The 25,098-nt window shown below is 47.3% G+C and overlaps 1 protein-coding gene and 1 long non-coding RNA gene across 5 annotated transcripts in view; both read right to left on the minus strand.

Annotated features, from left to right (window-relative positions):
- The window catches only part of Syt6 (synaptotagmin 6), a 56,162-nt gene extending 31,797 nt beyond the window's left edge, over positions 1-24,365 (minus strand). Inside the window, exons 1-3 of one of the 4 annotated variants that reach the window (XR_002788962.2) lie at positions 24,094-24,363; positions 13,440-13,788; positions 11,392-11,950 (exon numbers count right to left, since the gene is read on the minus strand). Coding sequence is in view for 2 of the 4 variants with exons in the window: in XM_023561279.2 (XP_023417047.1) it covers positions 11,392-11,950; positions 13,440-13,788; positions 24,094-24,256 (1,071 nt within the window). In the remaining 2 variants the exon portion in view is untranslated. Of the gene's footprint in view, positions 1-11,391; positions 11,951-13,439; positions 13,789-24,093 lie in introns of all 4 variants that reach the window. The other 3 variants (XR_001199164.3, XM_023561279.2, XM_003479250.5) reach the window with 3 other exon arrangements.
- On the minus strand, positions 17,566-23,402 carry LOC134477612 (uncharacterized). Its single transcript, XR_010049647.1, has 2 exons — positions 23,268-23,402; positions 17,566-19,523 (listed from the first exon to the last, which is right to left on the minus strand). It is a non-coding gene; the product is annotated as an uncharacterized LOC134477612 (long non-coding RNA).
- Positions 24,366-25,098: the final 733 nt, after the last annotated feature.

Consider the following 25,098-nt stretch of genomic DNA (forward strand, 5'->3'; position numbering starts at 1 on the left):
GAGTTCCTTTTTTTCTCCTTTTGGATTTTCGTTAGGGTACTGGCTGCCCCTGCACTCACTTTAAATCTCTAACCTGAGCATAGACCCCAGCCCTCTTCCCCAGTATCTCTGAAACAGTTTGACAATAGTTTGAAATAGTTTGAAGAAGAACTCCAAATCCTGTGCATGTACAGAAGGAAATAAGGAGTTAGGGTAAGAGATTGCCCCTTGCATGGTAAGACCAGGCAAGATGTTCAGTCTTTACACTTCTCTGGCCAGCACTTACTGGCATTACTCAGTATTCGTGATCTAAGAATTATTGGTGACTGCCTGGGAAGACTTCATGTTTGTCATTTTTAGAGTCTGACCCTGCTGATATTCTGGATTTAACACAGCTTGGAGCTCACCAGTGCCCTTGGCTTTGGGACTGGATTCTCTAGGAGCTGTTTTATACTGTACACAAAACATGTCTGAGTGCATTTGCAGTGGTGAAAGTGGAGGTGACATTAAGAGAAAGTGAGATCCAGATAACCATGAATGAGCAGAATTATAATTGCTGGTTAAGTAAGATATTTACAGGGACTCCCAGCCTTCTGTATGCTAGGCTGTGTATCCTATAGCTTACAAAATAATCTTCTACTGCCTGGTAGGGTAGGTTACAGTGTTATCCCTGGGTTCTAGAGGAAGTGACTCAGGCAACCCACTCAAGGTCTCGTCACAGGGTTTGCGAGTGGATGAGTCAAATCACAGGCAGTTGGCTTCTGCCTCTCCAAAGTGAGTTAAGATCTCTTACCCTAACTCTCTTAGCTCTCAGCCAAGCAAACTCCATGGAAATCTCTTCATCCAAGGTTTTGAGGTAGCCCTAGAGAGACCCTCAAAGTCTTTGGGACTTTGTCCAGAAAGGAAGACATTAAATATTCATGGAGAACACATAGATGTCAATTCAGATACCTACACACAGGGAATAACTGATGAGAATGAATGAGAGCCATATGGCTATGGGGTTGCCAGGTAAATTAGGGGAGAAGGGAGCTGGCTGCTATAGAAAACACATTTTTCTAAATTGTTGCTGACACCAAAGCACCATAAAAATATGCTAACAATGGACAAGGCTGACCTAGACTCCACAACTCATATTGTTGCCTTTTTCCTAAATATTTATGTAGAGGTCTAATATTTATGTAGAATGGGGGATTTTGAGTGGGAGAATAGTTGGCTCAGCATAGAGGCATTTTGATGGATGGCTCCCTCTCTATCTTGTTTTTCCTGCTGATGCTGCTTGTTTGTTGCCTATGTCCAGGTTTAGCCGACCTTTTTGTGTGAGGCGGAGGAGATGTGGCTTTGCTCTGTGCCCTTTGACCCTTCATCTCAGTTATTACCTTGACCTCTTCATCACAGGACAAAGGTGTACAGACAGAATGGAGACAGTGAGGGGATGGAGACCTGGGGAGGAAAGGCAAGAGGAGTAAATAATAATAACAATAATAATAATAATTACAAAAGAATTTATCTAGAGACAAGGCAGGCAGGAGGAAGAACATGGCGGGGGGGGGGGGCTCATAGACCTGGGTCCAAGGTCCAGATTTGCATCACTGAGTTACCTGTAAAGTTGTATAACATCTCTAATCTTAACTTGCTCATCTATGGCAGATAAAGATTGGGCCAGATGATGGTTGAGGCCTGTTTCAGCTAAAATCTTCCCCAAATCCACGAGAACAGGAAGTCATAAAACAATGATCCATGAGAAAATGAGAAGCCCCTTGGAAATGGCCCTGGTGCTCCCCAGTCAGATGCAATTCTGATCATAGTTACACTACATGACCTCATCTCTCTTCACTGTGATCTAGGAAACACAGTGTAGTCCCTTCCCCATGAATAAATCCTGGACTTCAAACATCCGTGACACTGTCCAGAGGGTATGTTTGGTTGTTGTTTCTCTTGGGACCAAATAATCTCTCTCCAGGAGAAAATGTCACTGTGTATTATCAGGTGATGGAAGCAGAAGCCAAGTGCATATGTTCTTTGCAGCAAGTTGGGGGAGCACAAAGAATGTGGCTGTGTTGGAGGAGTGGGTTTTTTGTTGATGCATGAGCTTATAGCATGAGCTTTTTGCCCAGTGACTTCCCATTCATTCCCTTGTTGGGGAAAGATTAGTTATTCCTACCATCCAGAGGCCCAGCATACTAATAAGGGGCACTTGGGGCCAGGGGTAGGGCAGGGTGGGTTTGAGCACTCAGTTACAATGGAGTAAGCCGTGAGGGCTGTGGAAGGTAATCATGGCTGCAGTGTGGTCGCTGCTGGGCTCAACAGGAAGCAAGCTCCAGCGGGCAGTGGAGCTTCCTGAATGCGAAGAGCCTTGCCAAGGGGAGAATGGAACTGTCACCACTATTCTGAGCCTTTGGCAGTTGTGCAATCATTTCCTCTGAAGCTACAGGCAAAGATCTATTGCAAAAGCCCAAGTTTAGAAATGACTTAAGTAAGAATGCCAAAGGCCATTAAAATGGTTACTGAGAAATCATGCTTAAGGGCAGGTCAGAGCCCTGTCTGGACCAATTAATTTTGTTTTCCAGCACCACATGGAAAACTCTTAATCCCATGTACCAAGAATGCCTACTGGTTCCAGCTGGCCTGAGTGAAGGTGTGGGAGGGTAGCTGTACACCAATCAGGAGAAAGCGTCTACAGACACCAAGCGCTCACCTGTGATGAAAGGCCCCTGCTGCTACACCTGCCTGAAAGCTATTGCCCTGATAATGGTTGCTGGTAAGATGGAGCTTGGTCCTTACATTTCTCCTCTTTCTTTTTCTGATCTTTGATGGATTTTAAGGAACACTTTTATTTTTGCAGTACTAGGTACCGAGCCCAGAGCCTTGTACATGCTAGGTGACAGTGCTACCATTGGTCTACATCTTCAGTCCTTATTTATTTATTTTGGAGATAGGGTCTTACTAGGTTGCTTAGACTGCCCTTGCAATCTTCCTTTAAAAATTGGGGTTACAGGAGTGCATCATTGTCTGGCCTCAGGAATACTTTTCTAGAGGACCCTTGGTCCCTTGGGTAGTCCCAGAACAGTGAAGGTCTTGCTGGTTTTAGAACCTGGGGTTGGACATAGAGGGCCACATTCCTGGGACCTGAGCTCTGTGTTATTGGGAGTAGAAGGAATACACAGGGAAGGGAGACAGAGGGAGGGGATACAGAGGAGAACTGAACAATCCAGAGAATAATGAGGATAATGAGGCCAGACCCAAGGGAGTAGGGGGTGAATTAACATCCAGCAAAGACAATCAGGCAGCCAGCAGCTTCCGCTGTGTAGCAAGCAAAACAAGGGAGACTTGTAGCCCCTTGGTGACCTGGTGGCTTCTGACTCTGGGGGCTGAGAGTGAAGCAGAATAGGGGCTACAGCCAGCCAGGTCTCGCTCAGGCTGCTTACAGAGCAGTGCTGGACAGGGTGGCTGTCTTCATGTATTATTCAGGGTGTTCCTATCGGGGTGGGTATAGGGCTTAGTCTTGACCTCCCTCTGGGAGCAGACTTCACAGTTTTGGGCAGGAGGCCCAGGCCCAGGCAGCTTTGCTCCATTTGTATCTTCTGGGGCTTCTATGTGCCTCTGATTAACCCTGCAGGTCTCTTTTGCAAAGCTCTCCCCCTCTGCTTCAGTCCTGGTTCAGTCCTGCAGGCAAGAGGCCAGACACATGGGAATTTAATACAAAATAGGGATACTGAGGCCTTGCTGAATATTTATGATGAATTGGTTGATGCAGGTGAGTGACCCTGAGTGGACTGGGGCTGCTCATTCTACTTATCATGAACTCCTACCCCCACTGCCCAGCTTTTCCCCAAGGCACAGTTCATACATGGCACCACCCTGGAAGCACACTGCAAAACCAACCTTCCTAGGCCTCTGCCCTGCCCCAACCTTGATATCTGTGTCACACTTCCCTGTTGTACTTGCTTCATGCCATTTGCCACTCCCAGACATCCTAGTGGTCTTGCTAGTTTGCCTCTTCCTACTGGGGGTAAGCTGCACGTGAACACTTTGCTGCCACATTCACAGTGTCCAGAATGTGTGTGGTACCCGGCAAACCCTCAGACAGACAACTTCAGAGTGCCTAGTTCCCTGACTCTTCCTCCATTACTTCCTTGGCTCCTTTTCCTCTTGGACCTCATCCTACTTGGTGATCTTGGCTGGCTGCTCCCTCTGCCTCCTCCCTGGCTGTGGGTATTCCTATAAGCTCAGTTCTTCTTCCTGAATTCCCCTTCTGCCACTGGTACCCTCCCTCCCCTGGCTCACTCATTCTCCTAGCTTCATCATCTCTGCCTCTCCTTTTACCTTTTAATGTGATTTAAATAATTGTATTTGTTTGATTACATTTTTGTCTGCCCAGAAACTTGTTCAAGTACAAGCTCCTTGAAAGCAAAGGCTGTTTATCCCTTCAATAACAACTTGTTCTAGGGCTCAAGGATGTTCCAGAGCTCGAGGATGCATGGAAAATGTGCTTAGTGGACGTGGATCCACCTCACTTTCCTCTTGCTTCTCCCAGGCATCAGAGACCTGGAAGCTTAAGAGTCAATGTGGGTGTTTGGAAAGCATAGTGTCAGCTGTCGATCAGGGAAGTCTTAGGAAGTTTCATCCTAGGGTAATTTAATGAGTCACAGTGGATCAATTAGCCAGTGCTTGGGCTCTACTTGAAAACCTTTTGTGGCTGTTCTTGGATCTCACTTGAGTATGTGCACATGAGAAGATGCAACTGGAATGTTTTCTGGTAAGGAGGGCAATTTCATTGCAGGAGGCTTGCCTGCTACTGACATGGTGGCCAGCGAGGACCTGTGTGCCTCCAGAACAGAGCTGCTTTCCTGTCTCCCTTGTGAGACTGTGAGGCCCAGAAGACAAGGTAGAGCTGGAAGGTTACCCTCCCAGCCTGGTGCCTGGTACCTAAAAAGAAACTCAATCAGATGTGAAAGAGATTCTCTCTAGATCCTTTCCCAAATCTCAAGAAAATAGAGAAACATACTCCCCTAACTTGAATTTCTTATTTTTTACTCTCTGATCTTCACTAACATCAAAGCCTGCCCCAAATATTTCCTCTTCTAGAAACTTTTCCAGACAAATCTCCTTGACTCCATTTCTTTCCTTCTTTTCTTATGTACATTTCCACACGTGGTAAGTATGGGTACTTTCATAAGTGTGTTATAAGCACTCAACTGCTCTATTCCCAGGGCCTGGTTTATGTATGAGGAGCTGGAGGAGGTGGAGTTGGAGCCTCTGGGCATACTCTGCAGTCCTCATTAGCCTAGGCACTTGGACGTAGGTGCTTTCTGTGCCATCATTTCCATAAATGTCAATAAATCAAATGTCAATAAATGAAATGGCAAGTGAAAAAGGAATGAATCTCAAATTCTACAAGCACAGGAAGAATACTAGGGAAATCCAAGTGTCAGCACAAAAGCTGCCCCCTCAAATGACCAGATTTTGAGATAGGTAAGAGAACCTAACCAGCCAACAGGTAAAAATAAAACAGTCTTCTGAATCTGCTGCCAGGCTGCACAATTTTCTGTCTTGAGGAGCAATGTAAACATATAGCTCTCGGGCTATGCAAGAATCATGGGCTCTGGTAAAGACCTGAGTTCAAATCTTGGCTTTACCACTTTTTAATCTGGGTGACACTGGCTAAGTCATTTAACCTGAGCTTTCCGTTCTGTATTTACGTGTAGCACAATTAAAAGGTCTATGATGAGGATGAAATATGACAAGGAGCATGCTGTTGGCACCCAGTAGGAGGCTAGTATGTAGTAACTCATATATCCCCAGTCAATGGAGGGTCTGAAAAAGGGTGAGAGGAGCTGAGCACCAGTGCAGAACTGCGCCATGGGAAAAGAAAGAGGAAAGCCTACTGGTGGAGCCTCCTCTGTGGCAGAACATCTTAGAAGATACCTGTCAAGGGCTTGAAGATACCTCTCAAGGAATGACTATTCCCAACAAGGAAGAAGAAGGTGAGTCTGGAAGTCTGCCCAGTGGCAGTCATCCAGGGGTTTAGGCCTCTCCTTCAGAGACCACACTCCTGAGGACTGAGCAGGTCAGTTCTGGTAAAGCAAGAGAGCAAAACCTGTTCCATAAGAGAAGCTGAGAGGCTGAGAATCTCACTGCTTTGGGGATGGTTTGATACGGAGTGAACATAGAAGGAAAATCACTTTTCAAAAGTCACAACTCAGACAGGAAATCAAACAAGAATACTGTAGTTTCTTTTCCAGGGTTTCAGTTACTCACCGTCAACTATCATCCAAAAACATTAAATGGAAAATTCCAGAAATAAAGAATGAATATTTTTAAAATTTCATGGTGTTCTCAGTGTTATGAGAGCTCTTACCCCATCCAATCTGCCCTGTGTTATTCCTTTCTCTAGCATATCCACACTGTATACACTACCTGCCCATTAGTCACTCAGCATCTTTGTTAGAAGAAAGTCTGCTGCAGTATCACAGTGCTTTTGGGCAAGTGATTGTCATTTTACCAAATCACAATTTGATCAATTTTATTGTAGTATATTGTTATTTTATTATTCATTATTTTCACTAATTTCTTACTGTGCCCAATTTATAAATTTAACTTTACCACAGTTATTTATGCATAGAAACAAACGTGTCTATTTGGTACTATCTGAGGTTTTAGGCATTCACTGGGAGACTATGTAGTGCTGTCTAACAACCAGTCATGAGAGGTGGCCTGGACCCAAGTGGAAGGTGGAGCTGGGAGCGATACAGAAGTTATCCATAGGCTGAGCCAGCAGGAAAGGAATTGGTCCTAGGAAGCTGCTGGGAGCTGGTTGATAATGCTGCCCTCGGTAGATTGTGTATTGTATTTTGTTTGCAACATATAATAACACCATGGATTAGATGCCATTACTAACCCACATTTTGCTGATGGTGACACTGTTTATTTAATGTCCCAAAGTCTCAAAACTGGAAAGTATGGAAGCTGGAATGTAACAGATTTGTTTGGTACCAAAGCCTGAGCTCTTTCTGCACAGTCCTGCTCATTCCAGGGGTGGAGGCTATTCCTTGACCTCAGCCTCCCTTTCTCCCTGCAGAATTGGAGTCCAGACCCACTGGAGGTACACATAACACTCCATCACCCCCAAAACAACACACATACTCATGCACGACCCACACACCACCCACTAACTTAGTGGGCAGCTAGCAGGCAGGAAGATGCCCAAGTCCATTAACACCACCAAGCACAACATATATGTTATGGCTCCAATTATAGCCTTCACCTCCTGACACAACGAAGAAGTAGGAATTGCAGTGGGAATTGTGTGCACTCGGGTCTGAGGTCTCTTTGGCAACAGCTACAGGATTACAAAGATGTTAGCAAACCCTGGTGACGGCAGCTCCGTTACAATGATAAATCTGCAGCTTTATATAGAAATAATGAGACTGAGGGTAGGCGAGTGGGGGAGGGGGAAGAGCAGGGTGGTTTTAGGCAACTGAAGATCCGGTCAGAATGGCAGTGGCCAAGACCCTGCGGATGCCCAGGAGACCACTAGAGACCTTAGACATTCAGGCAGGAGTAAGGACAGCAATGTCAGAACAACTGTGCCTGGGGTGTGCATGGAAACCATGAACTCCCTCCATTTCCTTCTCAAACTGAGCTTCTTAATTCAGTGGAAGGCTAGATACCTCCAGCTACGCTAGCAGATCCCATTTGCTGGCTTCTCGCCCTCACCCTCTGGTTGGTGCTGTATATGAGCTTTAGGCCACCCAGGACTCCCCCCAGATCATCCTGGGAGGAGAGGGCTATAGTCCCTCGTGGCTTATGATCTGCAATCAACAAGGAACAAAACTCTGGGATGTTTCCTTCCTGTTTATTAGCTTTGAAGCTCAGTGATTACTGGCTAACACAAAACAAAAATATCAAGCTTTGCTATTTCAACTCAAGTGCTGGTAAGGGGCCCTCCTCATTCCACAAGTCAAGGCTGCCTCTGACACTCCCACATGAATCCCAAAAACCATTAGGACAGTCTTCATGGCACTCATGTGACCACAGAACAGCAGCCTGAGTGCCTCTCCTGCTCAGCTTGGGGGCCGCTAGCCCCCTGCTCTGGTCCAGACTGCTTGATTTATTTGACAATTAGAAGTTATTTTGCTACTTCTAAACAGTCCATCCCTTTGAACCATGCACAAAGCCTACAAAGAGTCTTTTCCTACAAAGCCGAGCTCTACCCATTTTCAAAAACTTTACTGGAGCTTTTTCACCAGGAAGCCTTCCCAGGTTAATCTCACCCAAGCCCAGCTGTTGCCTGATGATCCTTTCCTTGCACATCGGTATGTAATTTTAATTGAATTAAGTACCAGGCATCCGAGAGTGTACTGGGTTCTCACATCCAGCCAGAAGTAAGATACAGGAAAAAGTCAACTGTGGGACATAGCCATGCCTGAGACCTCCACTGGGAGGACTAAAGGACTTTACCAGACAGAATATGACAGGGATACACAGAGGGACACAGAGAATACATCAGAGGGGTGGGTGCAAGAATTTCTGGGAATCTTTGGAGGGTGAATCGGTTTAGATTGCTCAGAGGTGGGGGTCAGGCCTGCTTAACAGAGCCCTTGTGAGCAAAAGGAAGAGGCAGGTGCCACACATGATGAGGGAATAGGCTGGCTGTGTCAGGGGAGCTGGCATTCTGAACTCAGGCCCAACATGTAATTCTGGGAACAAAATCAGGACACAAGAGAGAAGTGAGCAGGCCGTCAGCTGCACTCATCTGTTTCCCATCATAGTGGTTGCAGGAGCTCATACACACTGAATGCTCAGACATTCGCAGTGACTGTGACTTAGGTCAACCTAGCCCAAGATAATTAAATTTTCACAGCCAGTCCTGCAAAATAGGTAGAATCACCAGCCTCTTTACATCCCTGCCCCCTCCTTAGCTTGAGTATTCACTTGCCAGGGCTTGAGCCTGAGGACTGAGCCCCTGTGGCCTGTGTTTGGCAGTGAGGCTACAGGTTGAGGGGCCCCAGGGGACTCACATGAAGGAGAACTTTCCTTAGATTAATTGCATGCAAAACAGGTGTGTGAGCATGGTCCCATCTCCACAAGTTTGGAAATACCAGGCCTGGAACCCCTCTGGGCCTAGCTGGAATGCACTCCCTTCCTCCTGGATGCTCAAGTTATTTATACTCACCCTTCTACACCTAGTTTAATTTCCCTCATCTCTGTGACTTTCCTGAATGTCCTTGCTCTCGGAGTTCTTGGAACTGCACGCAGTAGGTAGTATTTGCTGGATTGTTTTGACAGTTACTGCACAGACATGATCCCTCCCACTGGTCAAAGGAGCTTCAGTCCCCACCCTGCTCTCTGTGCCTAGCACAATCTTCTTAAGAGGTACAGAACAGCTATAGTGATACGGAGGAGGATGAAAATGGTGAAGATTTTTCTGATGCTCTTTGTAAGGCCTGCCTTTTCTGAAGCTGGGTTGGGAAAGTGGGGATGGGACGCTAATTCAAAAACCATAGAGTGCCAGGATGTGGGACAGTATACTCAGGTGCAATGTGTGCTTGGGCATGTACTGCCTTCTGAAGGGTGAAGCTCTACTTACACCTGAAGCTGAGGGCATAGGAAAAAAAGGTGGGGACACTGGTGATAGGCAGAAAAGCTTTCATTGCCTCTGTAACCACAGTCCTCACTACCCTGGGTGCTGAGCTGCCTTTCTCCACCTGTACAGTCACCATAATGAAGCTACTGCCTTAGGAGATGACAAAGGAAGAGCTGCACCAGATGTAAATTTCAGAGTGATTTATGTGGCAGAGCTCATGGGCCCGGGCTGTTGCACAGCTGCTGTGTGCCCCGCCCCGTCTGCCCGCCCCGTCTGTCTCCAGGTCCTGCCAGCTGCTCAAGCTGTTCTTGGAGACGCCACTTCAGGAAAATAAAGGTGGGAGAGGAATGGGGACTTTAGGCTGGTCAGAGTCACTGCTGGCTATGAGAACAAGACAACCCTGAGACCCTTCCCATGGCAGAAGCAGAGTCCACCAGGACTCTTCTCTTCGAGTAAATCAAGATTTGTACTCTTTGCCACTGGGAAGTCAACAGGACCGATCTAAGCATCTCTCCTTGAAAATTTAACAGAAATGTTGACTACAGACTGTCCAAAAGCAGTCTACAGAATTGAGTCACCTTTCTGGCACAGGTAGGGCTCAAGAAATACCCATAACAATTAGCACTCAAGACCCTGAATTCAAGGCCATGAGAGCTTGGTCCCTTTGGGGCTCTCACCTGCCCCAGTGAGCTCAGAGAGGCACACACTAGCTACCCCATGCGATGTGCTATATGGATATGGCCTCCTCATCCCGGGGAACTGTGCGTGCTAGCACAACTGGGGACTCCTGAGTTACACTCTTTCTATTTCTTAGTGCCAAACCTGTCCTCCCTTGCCTTAAAAGCCACCTTGAACTCCTTGAGACCTTCCTTGGCTAATCTAGGTGATGCAGAAAGCCCAGGATCTGCCCCCATGTATGGATTAGTCCCTTCTCTTTTGAGCTATCTTTGCCTACCTCCCATGCTGCACTGAAGACAACTGCTAATACTAGGGCCTCTACTTTGTGCAGTCACCAGTTCATTATTTTTTTGCAATTCTCCTTCCAGGCACATGGTAGATTGGTTTGCTCCTCCCTCCTTGATATTAAGAGTTGCCATGTGTCTGACTTTGGCTAATGAAATGTAAGTGAAAGTGCCATGTCATTTCTGCATGAAAGAGTTAAGGAACAGTGCATGATTTGCCACATCCTCTCCCTCCTGATGTTTAATTGTGGGCACCCATGTTGAGATGACTCCTTTGTTGGCTTGGATCCCTGGGTAACAAGGTAGAGTGGAATCCTTAAGCCAAGCTGCAAAACATATGTAACATGGATGACAAGTAAACCTCACTTGTCTCAAGTCACAGATTCCTGGGGTTGTTAGTAGCTTCAGCATAACCTTGTTCATCCTGATTGACACAGTGTGTTCTTGATTGCTACTCCAAGGTTCTAGTACACATCAATGCCTTTAGTAGATGATACCATCCGATTCAGTCTATGGGCCTGTTCCAGTCTTTACCCAGGATCAAAGGAACATATAACATAATTTTATAGAGGGCCAACCTGAGACATTGCAGATTGAGAACCACCGCAAAATGTATCATTGGAATAAAAAGATTAAAAATTTGCTTGCTTTTCCACTCACATAGGGTCTCTTCTATTCTCACTCCAACTTGGGTAGAATGTAAGGATTTCCCCAGGTGAACCAGATCATTGGGCAGTTTAGTTTCCCTTATTCTGAAGGGTAAAGGCTCATGTGTCTCTAAGGCTTGGAAACCAGAGATATGTCCCATCCCACCCAGCTCAGAAAGTCTTCAATCAGTCAAGGGAACAGAGGTGTACTCACACTGGTGGCATACTGGATGTCCTTCCAGATGGAAGTTTCCCTGGACAGGTCAGAGGCTTCAAAGAGGTTGTCTAGGATGACCTCCCCAATCATGTCATGGCGGGAGAAGCGGTCAAAGTCAAAGACACTGAGGTGCAGCTTGCGGTCAGCCAGCTCCTCATAGGGCACAGGAAAGTGGAAGTTTTCATCAAAGGTGGGGTTCAGGGTCTTGCGGTGCACCCGGGTCTGCAGCTTGCATTTGCGGTCCGGCAGGAGGTAGATCTTGACATAAGGGTCAGAGCTTCCACAAAAGTCCTTGGCAGGGAGGTCAAAGGCTTTCAGGATGCGCACAATCAGGGTCTCACTCTCATAATCATAGCGTAGACTAAAGTTGATCTTCCCGCAGCTCTTGGCAGCCTCAGACTTGGCATCATCCCCATCCACCGACTTCTGCTTGTAAAGCTCAGGTTTGATGCGGCCAATGCTGGTAGGCTGCTCTGCTGCTGGTGGAAGCTCATTGCCATAGTCTACGCTGGAGACATGCATCTGCCGAGGCAGGTGGCGCTTGAAGGACGTGTGCCTGGCAGAGGGCAGGAGGGGCAAAAAGAGTGTGTCAATGCTCAAGGAAGGGGACTCAGGAAGATCCAACCTTGGTTGCACTGGATCATTCTAACCCTTGTAGAGCCTCCTTTTCTGATCCCACTTTTCCTTTGCACACATTTTGTGCATAAGGTGGTTGAAAGCATTAATATATGTAAAGTAGTTGGAATGGTGCCTGGTGTATAGCAAGCTCAATAAATGTGAGCCATTGTTACAATCATTTTCCTGCTTTCTAGGTTTTTTTCCTAGTAAGTATGACTCTTGTTGCTCCATTAATCCATGAGTCCCCTGGGAGAAGGACCTCTCTCCATCATCATCATCATCATCATCACCATTGTCATCAACACCACCACCATCAGCATTTATTATTTACCATATGACAGGCAGTAGAGTGACTAAAAGGATAGAATTTGGAGTCAGACAGCATGGCTTAACTTTGGCTCTGCTACTTTCTAGATATGCAACCTTGAACAAGTAATTTAAATTCTCTGGACTAGAAAAATAAGGATAATAAAAGTAATTGCACAGAATTGTTGTGAGGGTGAAAAACATTAACACATGGATAGTATGAGCTGTATAATACTAAGAATTAAGCCAGGTATATAATAATCAATATATATACTAGCTCTTAGTATCAAATGGATACTTTAATTTGCTTCTCACAACAGTCTGTAAGAGTCATTAGCTCTATTTTATAGTGGGGAGAAGCAAGGTTCAGGAAAGATGATCAATTTGCCTGAGCTCCCTTCTTCTTGGCCCCCATTCTAAATACCAGCTCTCCCTCCCTGTGGTTGGTGCCTGGAAGCCTGGAGGAAAATTTTAGGGACCCAGGAATCCACATGAACCCTAAATTTTCAGCACAAGTTTTAGTTTTGAGTAAATGCAAGTTTGTACCCACAAGTACTCCATCTTTAAAATGTATTTCTTATTTCAAAGCAGTTTTTTTTTTGTCATTATGCGTTTGCTGTTAGTACTGTTTTGAATTAAAGGATGCCACATATACAATGGCTGTCATGCAGGGAACTCTGAGAGGTTTGAAAGGAGTCCTCAAGAGGACTCCTTCTCAAGGAGGACTCTCTTGCCTTATTTCCCATGTGCTGTGGGCTGTAGCTATGCAAGACTTTACTAACATATCTCCAAACACACCAGGAGCTTTTACGCCACTGGTTCTTTACATATTCTCTTCCAGCACCCACCCCCTGCTCCACTGTTATGTTCCAACCACAGCCATCCCAAATGCACACCACATGCATAGCACCCCACCCTAAAAGGTCCCCTTTAGTGACATCTCTCCTGCTGCCCACCTCCTCTCTGATCACCCACTAAGGACCACATCATTTGATCTATTCCTCAGCAGACATGTACTGTTATTTCTGGCCTCTGATCTTCCCAGGATGAAATTTCATTAATGCACTCAATATAGAAACACAGGCATGTGAGGCTTAGGAAGCACAGGCCACATTCTTTACCTGGTGGATGATGCTGGTTCTGTGGTCTGTCGCTGCAGCCGTGTGTGACGCATCATGTGCTCCCTTACTGACATCTGCACCTCGGCCGGGATATCTGGGGATGTGTGGCTAATCTTCACCGCTGCCTCCAGGAAGCCTAGGGTGCTGGGGTCCTTCATTTTGTCTGCCATGTTGCTTCTAGAGCTGGGGCTCTGGAGGGCCTCTAAGTGAGGGTTAGCAGAAGAGGGGCTGGAGGTCTCCTTGTTCCTCCAGGGTGTCCAGCACAGCTTCCAAAAGAGAAAGAGAAAAACTGCCACCAAGGCCACGCCACACACAATAACTACCACAGCAAGGAGGCTGACAGAGGTGCCTGCCCAGCACGTGCCAGGCAAGGTGGGACAGAAACAGACAGAAGAGGGAAGAAGCAGGTGAAGGTGTGGCAGAGAAGCACATAGAAGGGACAAAGACGGAAGAAAAGAAAAGAATGGTCATGAGAAAACTGCCAAGTCAGAAGAGAGACGACTTGTAGGGTTGACTCCTGCTGGTCCATTTTGTGAAATATCTGCAGCCTTCTGTTCACTTCAGCCTGATTTCTCCAGTGTCACCCCAACACTAGCAGTGCTTAAGGAGCACCTTGGCTGCCTCCTATACTGCCTACTGGCATGTGTGCAGGGAAGGGAAAGTAATTTAAATGGCAGCCTAAGCAAATGTGCAAATTCATAAAGCGTTCATGTTTGGATGCTGTTTTGAATTTCTGTTAGAGGCGTTACTATGGCCAAGCTCATCAAAGTGGTTTTTTGTGTACAGCTATCTTCCCCTATGGACTGTGAGGCTAACTTACTCTTTTCTCCTCATCTCACCCCCATCTGCCTGGAGCTGAATACACACTGAGGACTCCAAGGTGCTGGGGTCAGCCTCACATCCGTAAGGGCAGGGGTTAGCTTTTCAGAACAGTGCTTCAGAGTACCCAAGAGCTCAACATATACTTGTATCAGGCTGGAATCTGATCCATGTGGTATATGTCAAAGCTAAATACAAACTATGAATGATTCTGATAGCTGCTTTTTTGTGTGTCTTGGCAATTTGAGAGCCTTGGTATAAAGCTGGTCATTTGAACATTGTAGCTGATTTGGAGGTGGGGACCCAGCCTGCTCTTAACCCAGGGGGATGCCCATGATCACAGGAGTACTATGCAGAATGCTTCTCTTTGGGAGAAATTGTTAAATAGACTCCTATTCCACTTCCCTCCCAAAACCTAAGAATAAACTTTCAAGCCCAAGGCATCTTCTTTCTCTGACTATAGACATCAGAAGGCTCTGAATCAGTGGTAGCCTACCAGGATTTGCAAAAATGTGGATAAGCTAGTAGAAGAGTTCCATTTGGCTTGCACAGTGATTGAGAAGTTAAGAAATTATATAATCATCACCAGCCCAGATTCTCTGGAAGAGGCCAATGAATTGGTAACTGGACCCCATGTCTGCACAGCAGGAACTGGTGGCTCCCTTTGTATGAGTGAATCTTTACCAGCTCAATCCATCACTCCTTATTCCCTGCCAAGTCCTTTCAGGCTTGAGAGGTTGCAGCCTGCTTCAATGTCTTAAAAATCTTAGGACTTAAAAGTGAGAAACAATCCTACAAAGACTAGGGCTAGATTTTACTTCTATATATGGGAGCTATGGCCCAAAGGATCTGAGACCACAGGATGGTCAGTTGCAGAATCTACACTAGGATCTAAACATTTATATTCTAGCCTGGTACTCTTTCCACTGTGCTGGCCTGTTTGTCCCGAATTAGACTACAGGCTCTCATAGGCTCCTGTGACCCTATGTTTTCACACTGCTTGACTCGTGAACTAACTTAGAAACTGGCACATGGGAATGAGTGAGTGATTGCATGAATGGAATACAAAAGAACTATGATTATCTCTCATTAATATGTAACCAATATTTTTTGATGGTACTAGGCTCTAAATAGGCTTGGGGGCCAAAAATGGTTCGTAAGAAATCAAAATTTTAACATATAGTTTGATAGTAATAATAGCATTTTAATTAATTTATTGAACTTTACTACATCCAAGGTTTAAAGTGCTTTTTGTATGTTTCCTTGCTTAATCCTTTCCATTGAACTGGAATAATATTACCCTCATTTGCAAATGTAGAAACAGATACAGGATTGCTCAGGTCACACAGCTAGTAAGGAGTGAAAATAGGCTTTAACTCAGCTATCCCAGCTCTACAATATCACCTCTGTAGGACATGTACCTGTATATAGCTTGGGGATAAATATACATGTATTGGAGACAACAATTCAATTTTTTCTGCATTCCTAATCTAATTGGCTTACAGGCAATTTCTCCAAGCCCTTATCTTACTGGGCTCCCCAGGAAAAATTCTACAGATATATGTATCCTTATTCGAAGTATCTGGCCATCTCCAGACCCTTCACATCTGTTTTCTGTTACAGCTCTTCCGCATGCATTCTTTGCAATATGAGTCTCCTAAAACAAAAGGTATTTCTAGGCCTTGCTTTCCTTTGATCATCCATTTTACTTGCTCTGTTAATAATTAGAATTTTAATGAGAAGGGGGGAATGAGGAGAATCTAGAGAGCATAGAGTGCATTTAAATGTTCAGTCAGACAAAAAAACCCTCTGAATTTATAAATGAAAAGAGAGATGGGAAGGGTGGACCAGGGGAATGTTTTTTTGTTTATTTGTTTTATTTTTTTTCCCAGTGTGGTTGCTATTTTTATTTCTTCTCCATGTGACCCCTCTCCCCCAGCCATTGTTCCCTTGGAGATGTGATTACGGGAGTATGGACTATTGGGACTCAGCACTCAGCACTCAATATTGGTTATCTCAGGAGGTCTGTCCTATGCCTGGAAAAATCTTCACCCAGGACTCAGGAGAGCCTGGGCTTTGATTTCTGCCAGGCAGGCAAGGAGAGGACAATTAGATCCCAAACAGTGAGTGATTCATCCATACAGAGGCACAAGATGGTAACCAAGTCAGTATGAGCACAATCACGCTGGGGGAGGAGGTTATTGTACAGGTTTTAACTCCATTAAAAATCACTATTTGTGGCCTACAACCAGTCTTTATTCCCAGTGTGTTGTCAGTTTTCTGTCATTATAACAAATACCCAAGATAATCAACCTGTAAAAAGAAAAGGTTTATTTTAATTCACAGTGTTTAGAGGTTTCAGTCTATCACTGATTGGCCCTGTTGTTTTGGGTCGCACAGCACTTCATGGTGGAGGCACGTAGTAGAATAAAAGTGCTTACCTCATAGCCAGGAAGTGAAAGAAAGAAAAAGAAAGGTGGTGGAGCCCTGCTTTCCCCTTCAAGGTGATGCCCTCAATGACTTGAAGACCTCCAACTAGGCCCCACCTCTGAGAGGTTTCTTCACTGCCAACAGCATCACCCTGGGAAGCAAACTTTCAGTACATGGACATTTGGACACTCCAGATCCTGATTATAGCACCTGGGTCAGGTGTGCTGAGGCTGGGAAGGGATGTGCATGAGCCTAGATCACTAAGATGTGTGCCTTTCTACCTGGGGCTTTTAGGGCAAACCCACCAGGTTGTAATTGCCCCCTTAGAAAGTCACAGGTGCACAAATAAACTTTCTTTTCCATTCACATCTTGTTTAAACTTCAACCCCCAGAGGCAGATAGAATTCTGATGGGTAAATCTGTTACATTCTCAGTCCTAATCCAGCTCTCTTCTTATCTATATACCTCGCACTAGGCTAAATCCTAGAGGGAAGCATTCCATTAGCACTGGGAAGGAGAAAGTGCTCCCTCAGTACTTGCGTGCTTTCTCTGATTCTTCTTCCTTGTTTGTCCTTCAACATATAGAGAAAGAAGTATTATACTGGAGTGAAACAGAGTTCATTCAGTGTGCATCTTCAATGACTTTAAGTCGTGTGACTCTGCGAAACTATGTAATCCTCTCAGCCTTAATTTCCTCATCCACTGAAATGGGGTAATAAAAGAGTATCAAAAGACCTAAGAAGTGCACCTAGAAGGTAGTTAGCTATATAGAGACATTAGCTATTTTTACTAGAGTTACCGATGCCCAATCTAGTCCTAAATATCCTTCAGTTTTAAACTTTGTGATCCGAACCCCGGCACAAGCCATGAATACTAGTAGAGATAACTTTCACTTTATCACTACAAGCCAAGAACAGTCTTACTGGAGAAAAAATATAACAATTTCATATGCAGCCAAGTTCCTCTGTATCCCGAGACATAATATATACTACGTGAAAGATCACACATCACCAAACTTTTCTGTTGGTATTCATTTGCTTGCTACTGGCCCAGTTGCACTGTTACCACCATTACCCAGCTGGTTAGCAGGTACAAGTTCCAAACAGTTACGAAGAAAATCATGGAAGGAGAATCTACAGTTGAGAATATCCTATACTCTAGCAAAGTTTTCTTGGAAATAGAAGGAAATCAGTGCATGACTCATATTAGTTATGAGACCTCTTCACTTAGGTATCAGAGACACGCCAGTAGCCATAGTCTTCTGATTTGGGAAATTATAGTTGCTAATGAGAAAGAGCCTCTTCAAAAGAGAAGAGCTATGTAATTAGGCTTTGGAGACCTACATCAGAGATAAGGCATTGTACAGGGGTATACGGCTTTTACCTCCTGGTTGGGCAGTTGAATTTACAACAGGCTCAGAAAGAGGGCAGACATATCAGATGAACATCAGGCTAGAAAAACCACAAAGCCCATTCTATCACATTGTTTTCTCATTCTGTGACCTATAGCAAATTGTCTCACCACTCCAAATCTTGGTTTCTTCTTTTCTTGGTGAGGATTCTAATTATTCCTACCTTATCGGATCATTATCAGTATTAAAATAAGCTAAGACTTTGAGCACAGCCTCTGGTAAAAGATAAATGCTCCAAAATATAAGCTGCTATTGTTCCTCATGATTTTTCTTTTTGGTGGAATTTAATAGTCTACTGTAAACAGGAAAACCCAAGAGAAGAGAGATGCCAGATCAAAAGGCAAAGCATCTCAGGGACTCAGGCCTCTATTATATGCTAGGAAGCTAAGATTCCCCTGAAGGCCATTAGGGTGAGACCTGCTTGTCACCTTAAATGAGACTGGTAGGGTGATGATCCATGGCCTTCCTCCCCTTCTGGAAAATGCTAGGTTAAAAATTAGCATCCCAGGGCTTGCTTATCTGCCCCACTGACGTGTCTTTAAAGACAGAACCCACCCCCCTTCTTTCTACCCACAGTGTTAGGATTCATCAGCCATTCTTATCGCTTGCTACTGTTCCCATTTTTCTAATGGGCTCCCATGTCAGGAAAATCCATTTTGTAACAGTAACAGGCATTCTTGCTAACACATTGTAATTGAAAAGATAAACTGTGGAGAGGAATTGAAAAGACAGGACCATTTTCCCTGCTCACCCCAATGCCATCACGGTTAGAGAAGCCTGGCCGCGGGGCTTGGGGCTGCTGGTGGACCTGCAGAAATGTAAGAGTTCAGGCTGTACAGAACAGGGAGTTGCCTCAGACTAGCTTTGGTTGAGACACAGATGGAGTCATAGACAATGCACTCACTACTCAGGGCCCAGAGCCAGTGATACAGAGGCCCAAGAGCACGGCAGAAACAGCATTTAGCCTATGGAGTGAAGAGATTCTGGACAGAACCATTAACATTAACACTAATGATTGCTATTTATTTTGACATGGTAAGCACTGTGGCCTTTATGTTAATCTCATTTAAGTTTTATAGCTTCCCACAGAAATTGGTTTTCAACTTCCAAAGATAAATAAACCAAGTGTAGAGGAGAAATGTTAACTAAGTAATTTGTTAAAAAGCACAGTGAATTAAGCAGAAGAATTGGGATTTGAGTCTAACACTTTCTGATGTCAAAGTTCAGGCTCTTGACCCAGGCATCTCAGGTGACTGGAGGTGGAGCTGAAGAACCACAGTTGAGGGCTGGGCAGAGGGCCTGAGAAGTCACTGCTGAGCTGAAGCCAGGAGAAGATGGGGCAGCCTCTACTCTTTGGCCTGACTCTCAAGAATCTGGGCAGAGCCCTTCAGACTTGGGTTATGATCCGTCTTTCTTCTTTTTACCTGGAAAGAACATACTGCAAGTTACCTGCCAGCCACCAGGTGAATAAGCATTGGCCCCTGAAAAGTACCATCCAGGAAATGTACGTGAGGAATATGTGTGTGTGTCTATGTGTGTGTGTGTGTGTGTGTGTGTGTGTAGAGCAGAAACTATTCTGTAGTGAGGCTCGTAGACATAAGCCATTAATAATAAGTCCTGCTGTGGCTTATAAATTTATTAGTCAAACTGAGTATAATTAAAATTCAGGATTGGGGGAGAGGAGCAGAGAGCCATTGCTTCTTCTCCTTCTTTAGAGATCCAGGCCCAGTTACTGATGGGAATAATTAGCAGAGTCCAAACACAGAAGGAATTAATGCTCCTGAAAAAGCTGTGATGAGGAGAGACAATGCTGAGCTAATTATGGCCGCACCAAGCTTTATGACTGGGCGCCTGCTTCCACCATCATTAGAGGATTGAGAGATAAATCGGAGACTAATGTGGAGTGTTATAGCTAACAGAACATTGACACTAATTTAGCAATTATTAGTATTATTATTTTGGCAGATGGTAACTATACCTCTCTGCCTGGCTGGTCAGGGAATTCGACCTCTCTGAGTGGGGAATTAAGGCTAGAGCCATACAGGGGATGGGCAGAGAAAACACAGAAAGACCCTTTCCCCTTTGCGATCCTTTCTCTTTTTGTACTAACAACTCACGAGGGGGGAGAATTGTGTGGGTCCCTGGAGAACAAGAACAAGTTCAGAGCCCTTGAAAGAATAGGGAGGGCTGAGGTATCTTTATACCTCATTTGGATGTTGTTTGTTTCTCTGTCAAAAGTCCTTCTGATTGCAATTCCTAAAGTAACCCAGTCTTTAGAGGTGACTTTACCTAGGAAGGACTGGCAGGGATACCACCTTGCTCATTCAGGACATTCTCTTAATATGCCTTTTCCAATTCTAAAGAGACCTACAAAGACCCTAAGGAAAGTTAGCCTGATCCAGCTCCCTGCTCCAAACATATTGGGGTCACATGTTCCCTCCTACCTCCCATCTCCAAACTCCATGGACAGGGAAGACAAAATAAAGTTATAACCACTGGAAAGGAACACATCTTCCACACAGAGCTTGAAAGGATGAAGTATACTGGATCTAGAATCCTCACAGTCAGAAGAAGAGTGAGCACTAGGTCTCTAATCTGAGAGCTCTAGGAGTCCTATGTATTGAACTTTGCTTTAAGAATCCTGGAGCTAAAAACACACTAGAGTTAGAATACTATGCAGTTATGTGCTTCAAGACTCTGCATAGCCCCTTTCCTTAAAGGCAGGATTTCTTTCTTTTAGCAAAGGGTGAGAGAGTGGTTGATTATTCTGTTGTAGAACCAGAACTCTGTTTTAATAAAACATTGTACATTTTAATTCGCCTTTGCACACAGGAAAAAAAAAAAAACATTCTCTGTGTGGCAAAAGGCCAACTTCCAAGCTGAATCCCAGAACGTCTCCAGAGTCATTAGCAAAGTGAACAAACATCACATACATCTCTTGGCCACAGGTAAGATGAGAATAACCACTTCTGCCTGCCTGCTTTGGGAGGGATAGGCAGCTTGGGTCTGCTCTCAGATTTCTGCATTTCCAGTAACACCTCTGGATCTATGCTTTCTACCTTAAGCCCAGAACCCACTCTTCTCACGGCCAATCTCCTGCAATTTGTCCCATGGGAAAAGTGCATTTCCAAGAGGCAAGTGACACAAAAAAAGGTGGAGAACTGTCTATGAATGTCTAGTTCGGGGCACATTAAGGAGGAAACCAGACCCTTTGCCTTTAGAGTTTTTAAAGAAAAGGAGGAAATTTCCTTTTATTTGGGGCAGTTTGGGTACAGATGCTTCCAAGGGCCTAACTGAGATTTCTGGTGTGATTCCTAACATAGATCTTGGCACATGGGAGGGTCTCAGTAAATGATAGTGGAGTGAGTCTCAGGGTGTTACTAGAAATTCTACGAGCTTAGAAGGAAAGGAAGTAAAGGGAAAACATAAAATGGTAAAGGGAGCTAAGCATGCTCTACTCACTTGCATTTTTTCATAAAACTGCAGGTGAAAAGACTCAGAATTTTTCTGTCTAGAGAATCTGGACCCAGACACTGGCTCTGGGATGTAGGGAATAGGGCGGGAGGCAGGATTCCTAGGGCCCTAAACTTCACTGCAGCTTCCCAGCCCTGTGCTCATCTAGATCCCCGAGGTCTCACAGTCACTCTCAACTGCTTTTTTTTTTTTTTTTTTTTTTTTTTTTTTTTTTTTTGGATCCAGAGTCTCCGTGTATCTGCCTCTCCTTCTCTTTCAGCTTCCCAGCTTGGCCCTAGGTTTCCTGGGGCTTGTGACTCAGCAGTCAAATTTAAAGTTCTCCAGGGCTGACAACTCAAACTTGCTTTCTGAATCAGCTTACAGGGAAGGCATACAGATTCATCTGGCCCTGCTGGCTCTCGACCCTCAGGTTTTTGCCACCCTCACCGTGGTCACCCAGGCACCTGTCATTTCAGATTATAGGGCACCCTTCAGGAGTCACAGCACCAGGCTTTTCTGCCCTATGAGGATTTACTGCACACATACACCCCAACAATCCTCATCCCCACAGCCAGTGTTTCTGCCCTGGACAGAGAAGGAGGGGCAGCCTTCATCTTAGGTGGAACTCGACAGGTGTGTCCTCACCCTTTAGGCTCATAATGCTGGAACCAGCATTAGAGCCCCACTGGAAATGGATCACTGGAGGAAAGGATGGAAGGGAGCGAGGGTAGGGGAAAAGAGAAAGCGACTTAGGCAAAATTCTGTCTGGTGGGTGTATGCAGAGTTGGGTGGTGAAGAAAAAGAGAGGGCACTAGAGAACCAGAGTCTAATAATACTTGCCGGGCCCAATTATTTCTGATAATCTCAGAGAGGGAGAACCAACCTCTTTCTAATCTTCATTACTAAAAAAAGTTCTTCTGATTTCAACTTTCCTGTTGCAATAATCAATCCATTGATTAAATATCGCTAGGACCAGGCCAGTGCCCTCTATAGCTTACACAGGTCTGAGGTGGGCTCACTCACCCTGACATTGGATCCAGCAACCTGCCCTCCGCCCTCAGCCTCCCCTTGGCTAACTCCCTCCCGATGGGTCTGTTCTTAACCGGAATCTACCCTACCCTTACCTCTACCTCTAACTTTACCCTCTAACTCTACCTTTACCTTCCTTGACCCTTAACCCCAAGCGAAAACAAGGCTCGGGTACGTGCAGCCACTGAGATTCCCCACCTGAACCAGCTGCAGGAACCCCGCTCCTGCCCCTGGCCGCTGGTCCCTGGGGACTCACGGGGCGGGGTGGGGGGAGTGGGGGGGAATCCCCGCCCCCCTATTCGGAGCTGTCGGTGAGGAGCCGTGGGGCGACTCCCCAGTACTCCTAGGCCCAGCACTACTAGGGTCGGGGCTGGAGGACAGCGGGGTCTGAAAGTGCAGAGCCCCAGTGAGCCTCGGCGTCTGGCCCCTGCAGGTCTCCCCGCCCCACCCCGCCCTCCCGGACGGGACCCCGCGCTGCACCCTCCGGGGCTGGGACAAAGGGCTCCGCCGCAGGCGGCGAGCGCGGCCGGCCGCAGGGCACCGGCCCGGCGGGTGAACAGCCGGCGCCACCTCCCGACCCTCCCGCCGCTCCCGCCGCCAGGGCACGACACGCCACCGCCGCTGTGGCGACTCCCGGGAGACGTCGCAGCCGCGCGCCGGCCCCGCGGGGTCGGGCTCGGACTCACCGGCTGGGCGAGCTCGGTTCGGCTCGGGCTCCCGCCCGGACGCGGCGGCCGCCGGAGTGTGCGTCCGGCCCGCAGGGCTCCGCGGCGCGGGCAGCAGGAGCCCTCTCGGCAAAGTCGGCGCGAGACCCCGCTCCGTCGCGCTCCCGCCCGCCCGCCCGCCCGCCCGCCGGCCGGAGTCCGAGTGAGTCACGGAGGGACGGAGGGCGCGAGTTATAGGGGCGCGCGGTGGGGAGCTCGCGCACCCCCGCCCCCGCCGCGCCCCGCCCCGCCCCCCGCCGAGACGCAGCAGCCGCTCGCCGCGCGGGGCGCAAAGACCGCGTGCCGGCCGCAGACCCAAGTTTCTGCCAGCCGGCGCCCCGCCGGGTTCCGCGAGAGGACCCACGCGCCCGGCAGACCAACTGACGGGTGCTCCCTGGGACCGGGGCACTCGGGAAGCCAGCTGTCCTCCGCAGCCGGTCTGTCTGTCCCTCGGCGCCTGCCGGATGCGCCGACCGCTCCCCTGGCAAGGTGCCCGCGGCGCGAGCAGAGCGACACGAGGGAAACTGAGGCCTCCGGGCTGCCTCCGCCCCGGGGCCGCGCCTCGCGCGGGGGTCATGACAGGAGTCACAGGAGCGAGGCGGCGGGGGCGCTCCTCCTCCCAAGTCCCCTTCGGATCTCTCCGAGCCTGAGGGGCGATGGCCGGGGCACTGGTCAGCCCGGCTGCGAAGCTAGAAGCCCAAGCTGGAGTTGTCGCTCAGGCTCCGGGGCTCTTTGGGTCGTTGCTTTAGGAAGGGGACCCAGCCAGGGCACGGATCTAGGAAAGGAAGGGGCCCGGGGCTCCTGTTACCTGCGTTGGCAGCGCTCGGACTCCTTTCTGGGGGCTGCAGTTCGAAGCTTCGACAAGTCTCCACGTCCAGCCCGAGAGGCAGCGGCCGGGCCCGGCACAGCGAGGCCAGGACAGCGAGCGCCGCCCGGCACCGCGGCCCCTCGACCCCCCACAGCTCGCTCATGCCTGGGACACCCAGGCCTGCCGAGCAGCAGCTCGAACCCGCGCCCTGACCGGCCTGGGCGCCCCGAGAAGACCCTCCCCGCAGCGACCCCCTGCGGCTCCCTTCAGCTTTTAATCACTTTCCCGCAGGGTCCCCGCCCCTCACGTGGCATTCCGCTGCAGCTGGCAAGTCTGGCGCCTCGGGGCCGCCCCCTTACACTCGGGGTCTGGCCTGGATCCGGGCAGGTACCAGCCCCGCTGCCCTGCACCGTGAAGGGCGTGTAAGGCCAGGGAAAGAGCCAGAGATCGGCTCCGTGTTCACTGCCTGGTGTGACCTTGGTTTTTGTGAGCCTCAGTGGTTCCTCTCCCTAAAAGAGGTACAGTATAATGATACCGAGTGCTTCGTGGTCTTCCTGGGGATTTAATGATAATACTTGTAAAAACACCTAGTAAACCGCCACATGCCACCCAAGTGGCAAAAAATAGGTAACCCCACAAGAGATGTAAACGGGAGCACCTTGGCGGAGCTTCCTGATGGGAGGAGTTAGGCAGGTTTGCCTTAAGTTCCACCATTGGAGGCAGAAGACCCCAAGACTGCCGTGCGACGCAAACTGCAAAGAAGACTTTCAAAGCCCCGCAATCCTGCGGTCCGCGGTACCGCATGTTTCTACGGCAACGCGAGGCAGCGGCTGTCTCTCTCCATGGCAACGGGAGGGGAAAGTTTCTGGCGAATAGGAGAAATAGGGGGCATTTCAAGAAGGTGCTCTGTTCCTGCCAGATCCACCTCCCTGCATCAGTGAAATCCCATCACAAATAGGTCTCTTTTTTAGTTAAGCATAATAGGGACTGGAAAGGCAGAAAACT

This window comes from Cavia porcellus, unplaced genomic scaffold (genome assembly GCF_034190915.1).
Source record: "Cavia porcellus strain 051 isolate PalLab524CR breed Dunkin Hartley unplaced genomic scaffold, mCavPor4.1 scaffold_1, whole genome shotgun sequence".
NCBI lineage: Eukaryota > Metazoa > Chordata > Mammalia > Rodentia > Caviidae > Cavia > Cavia porcellus.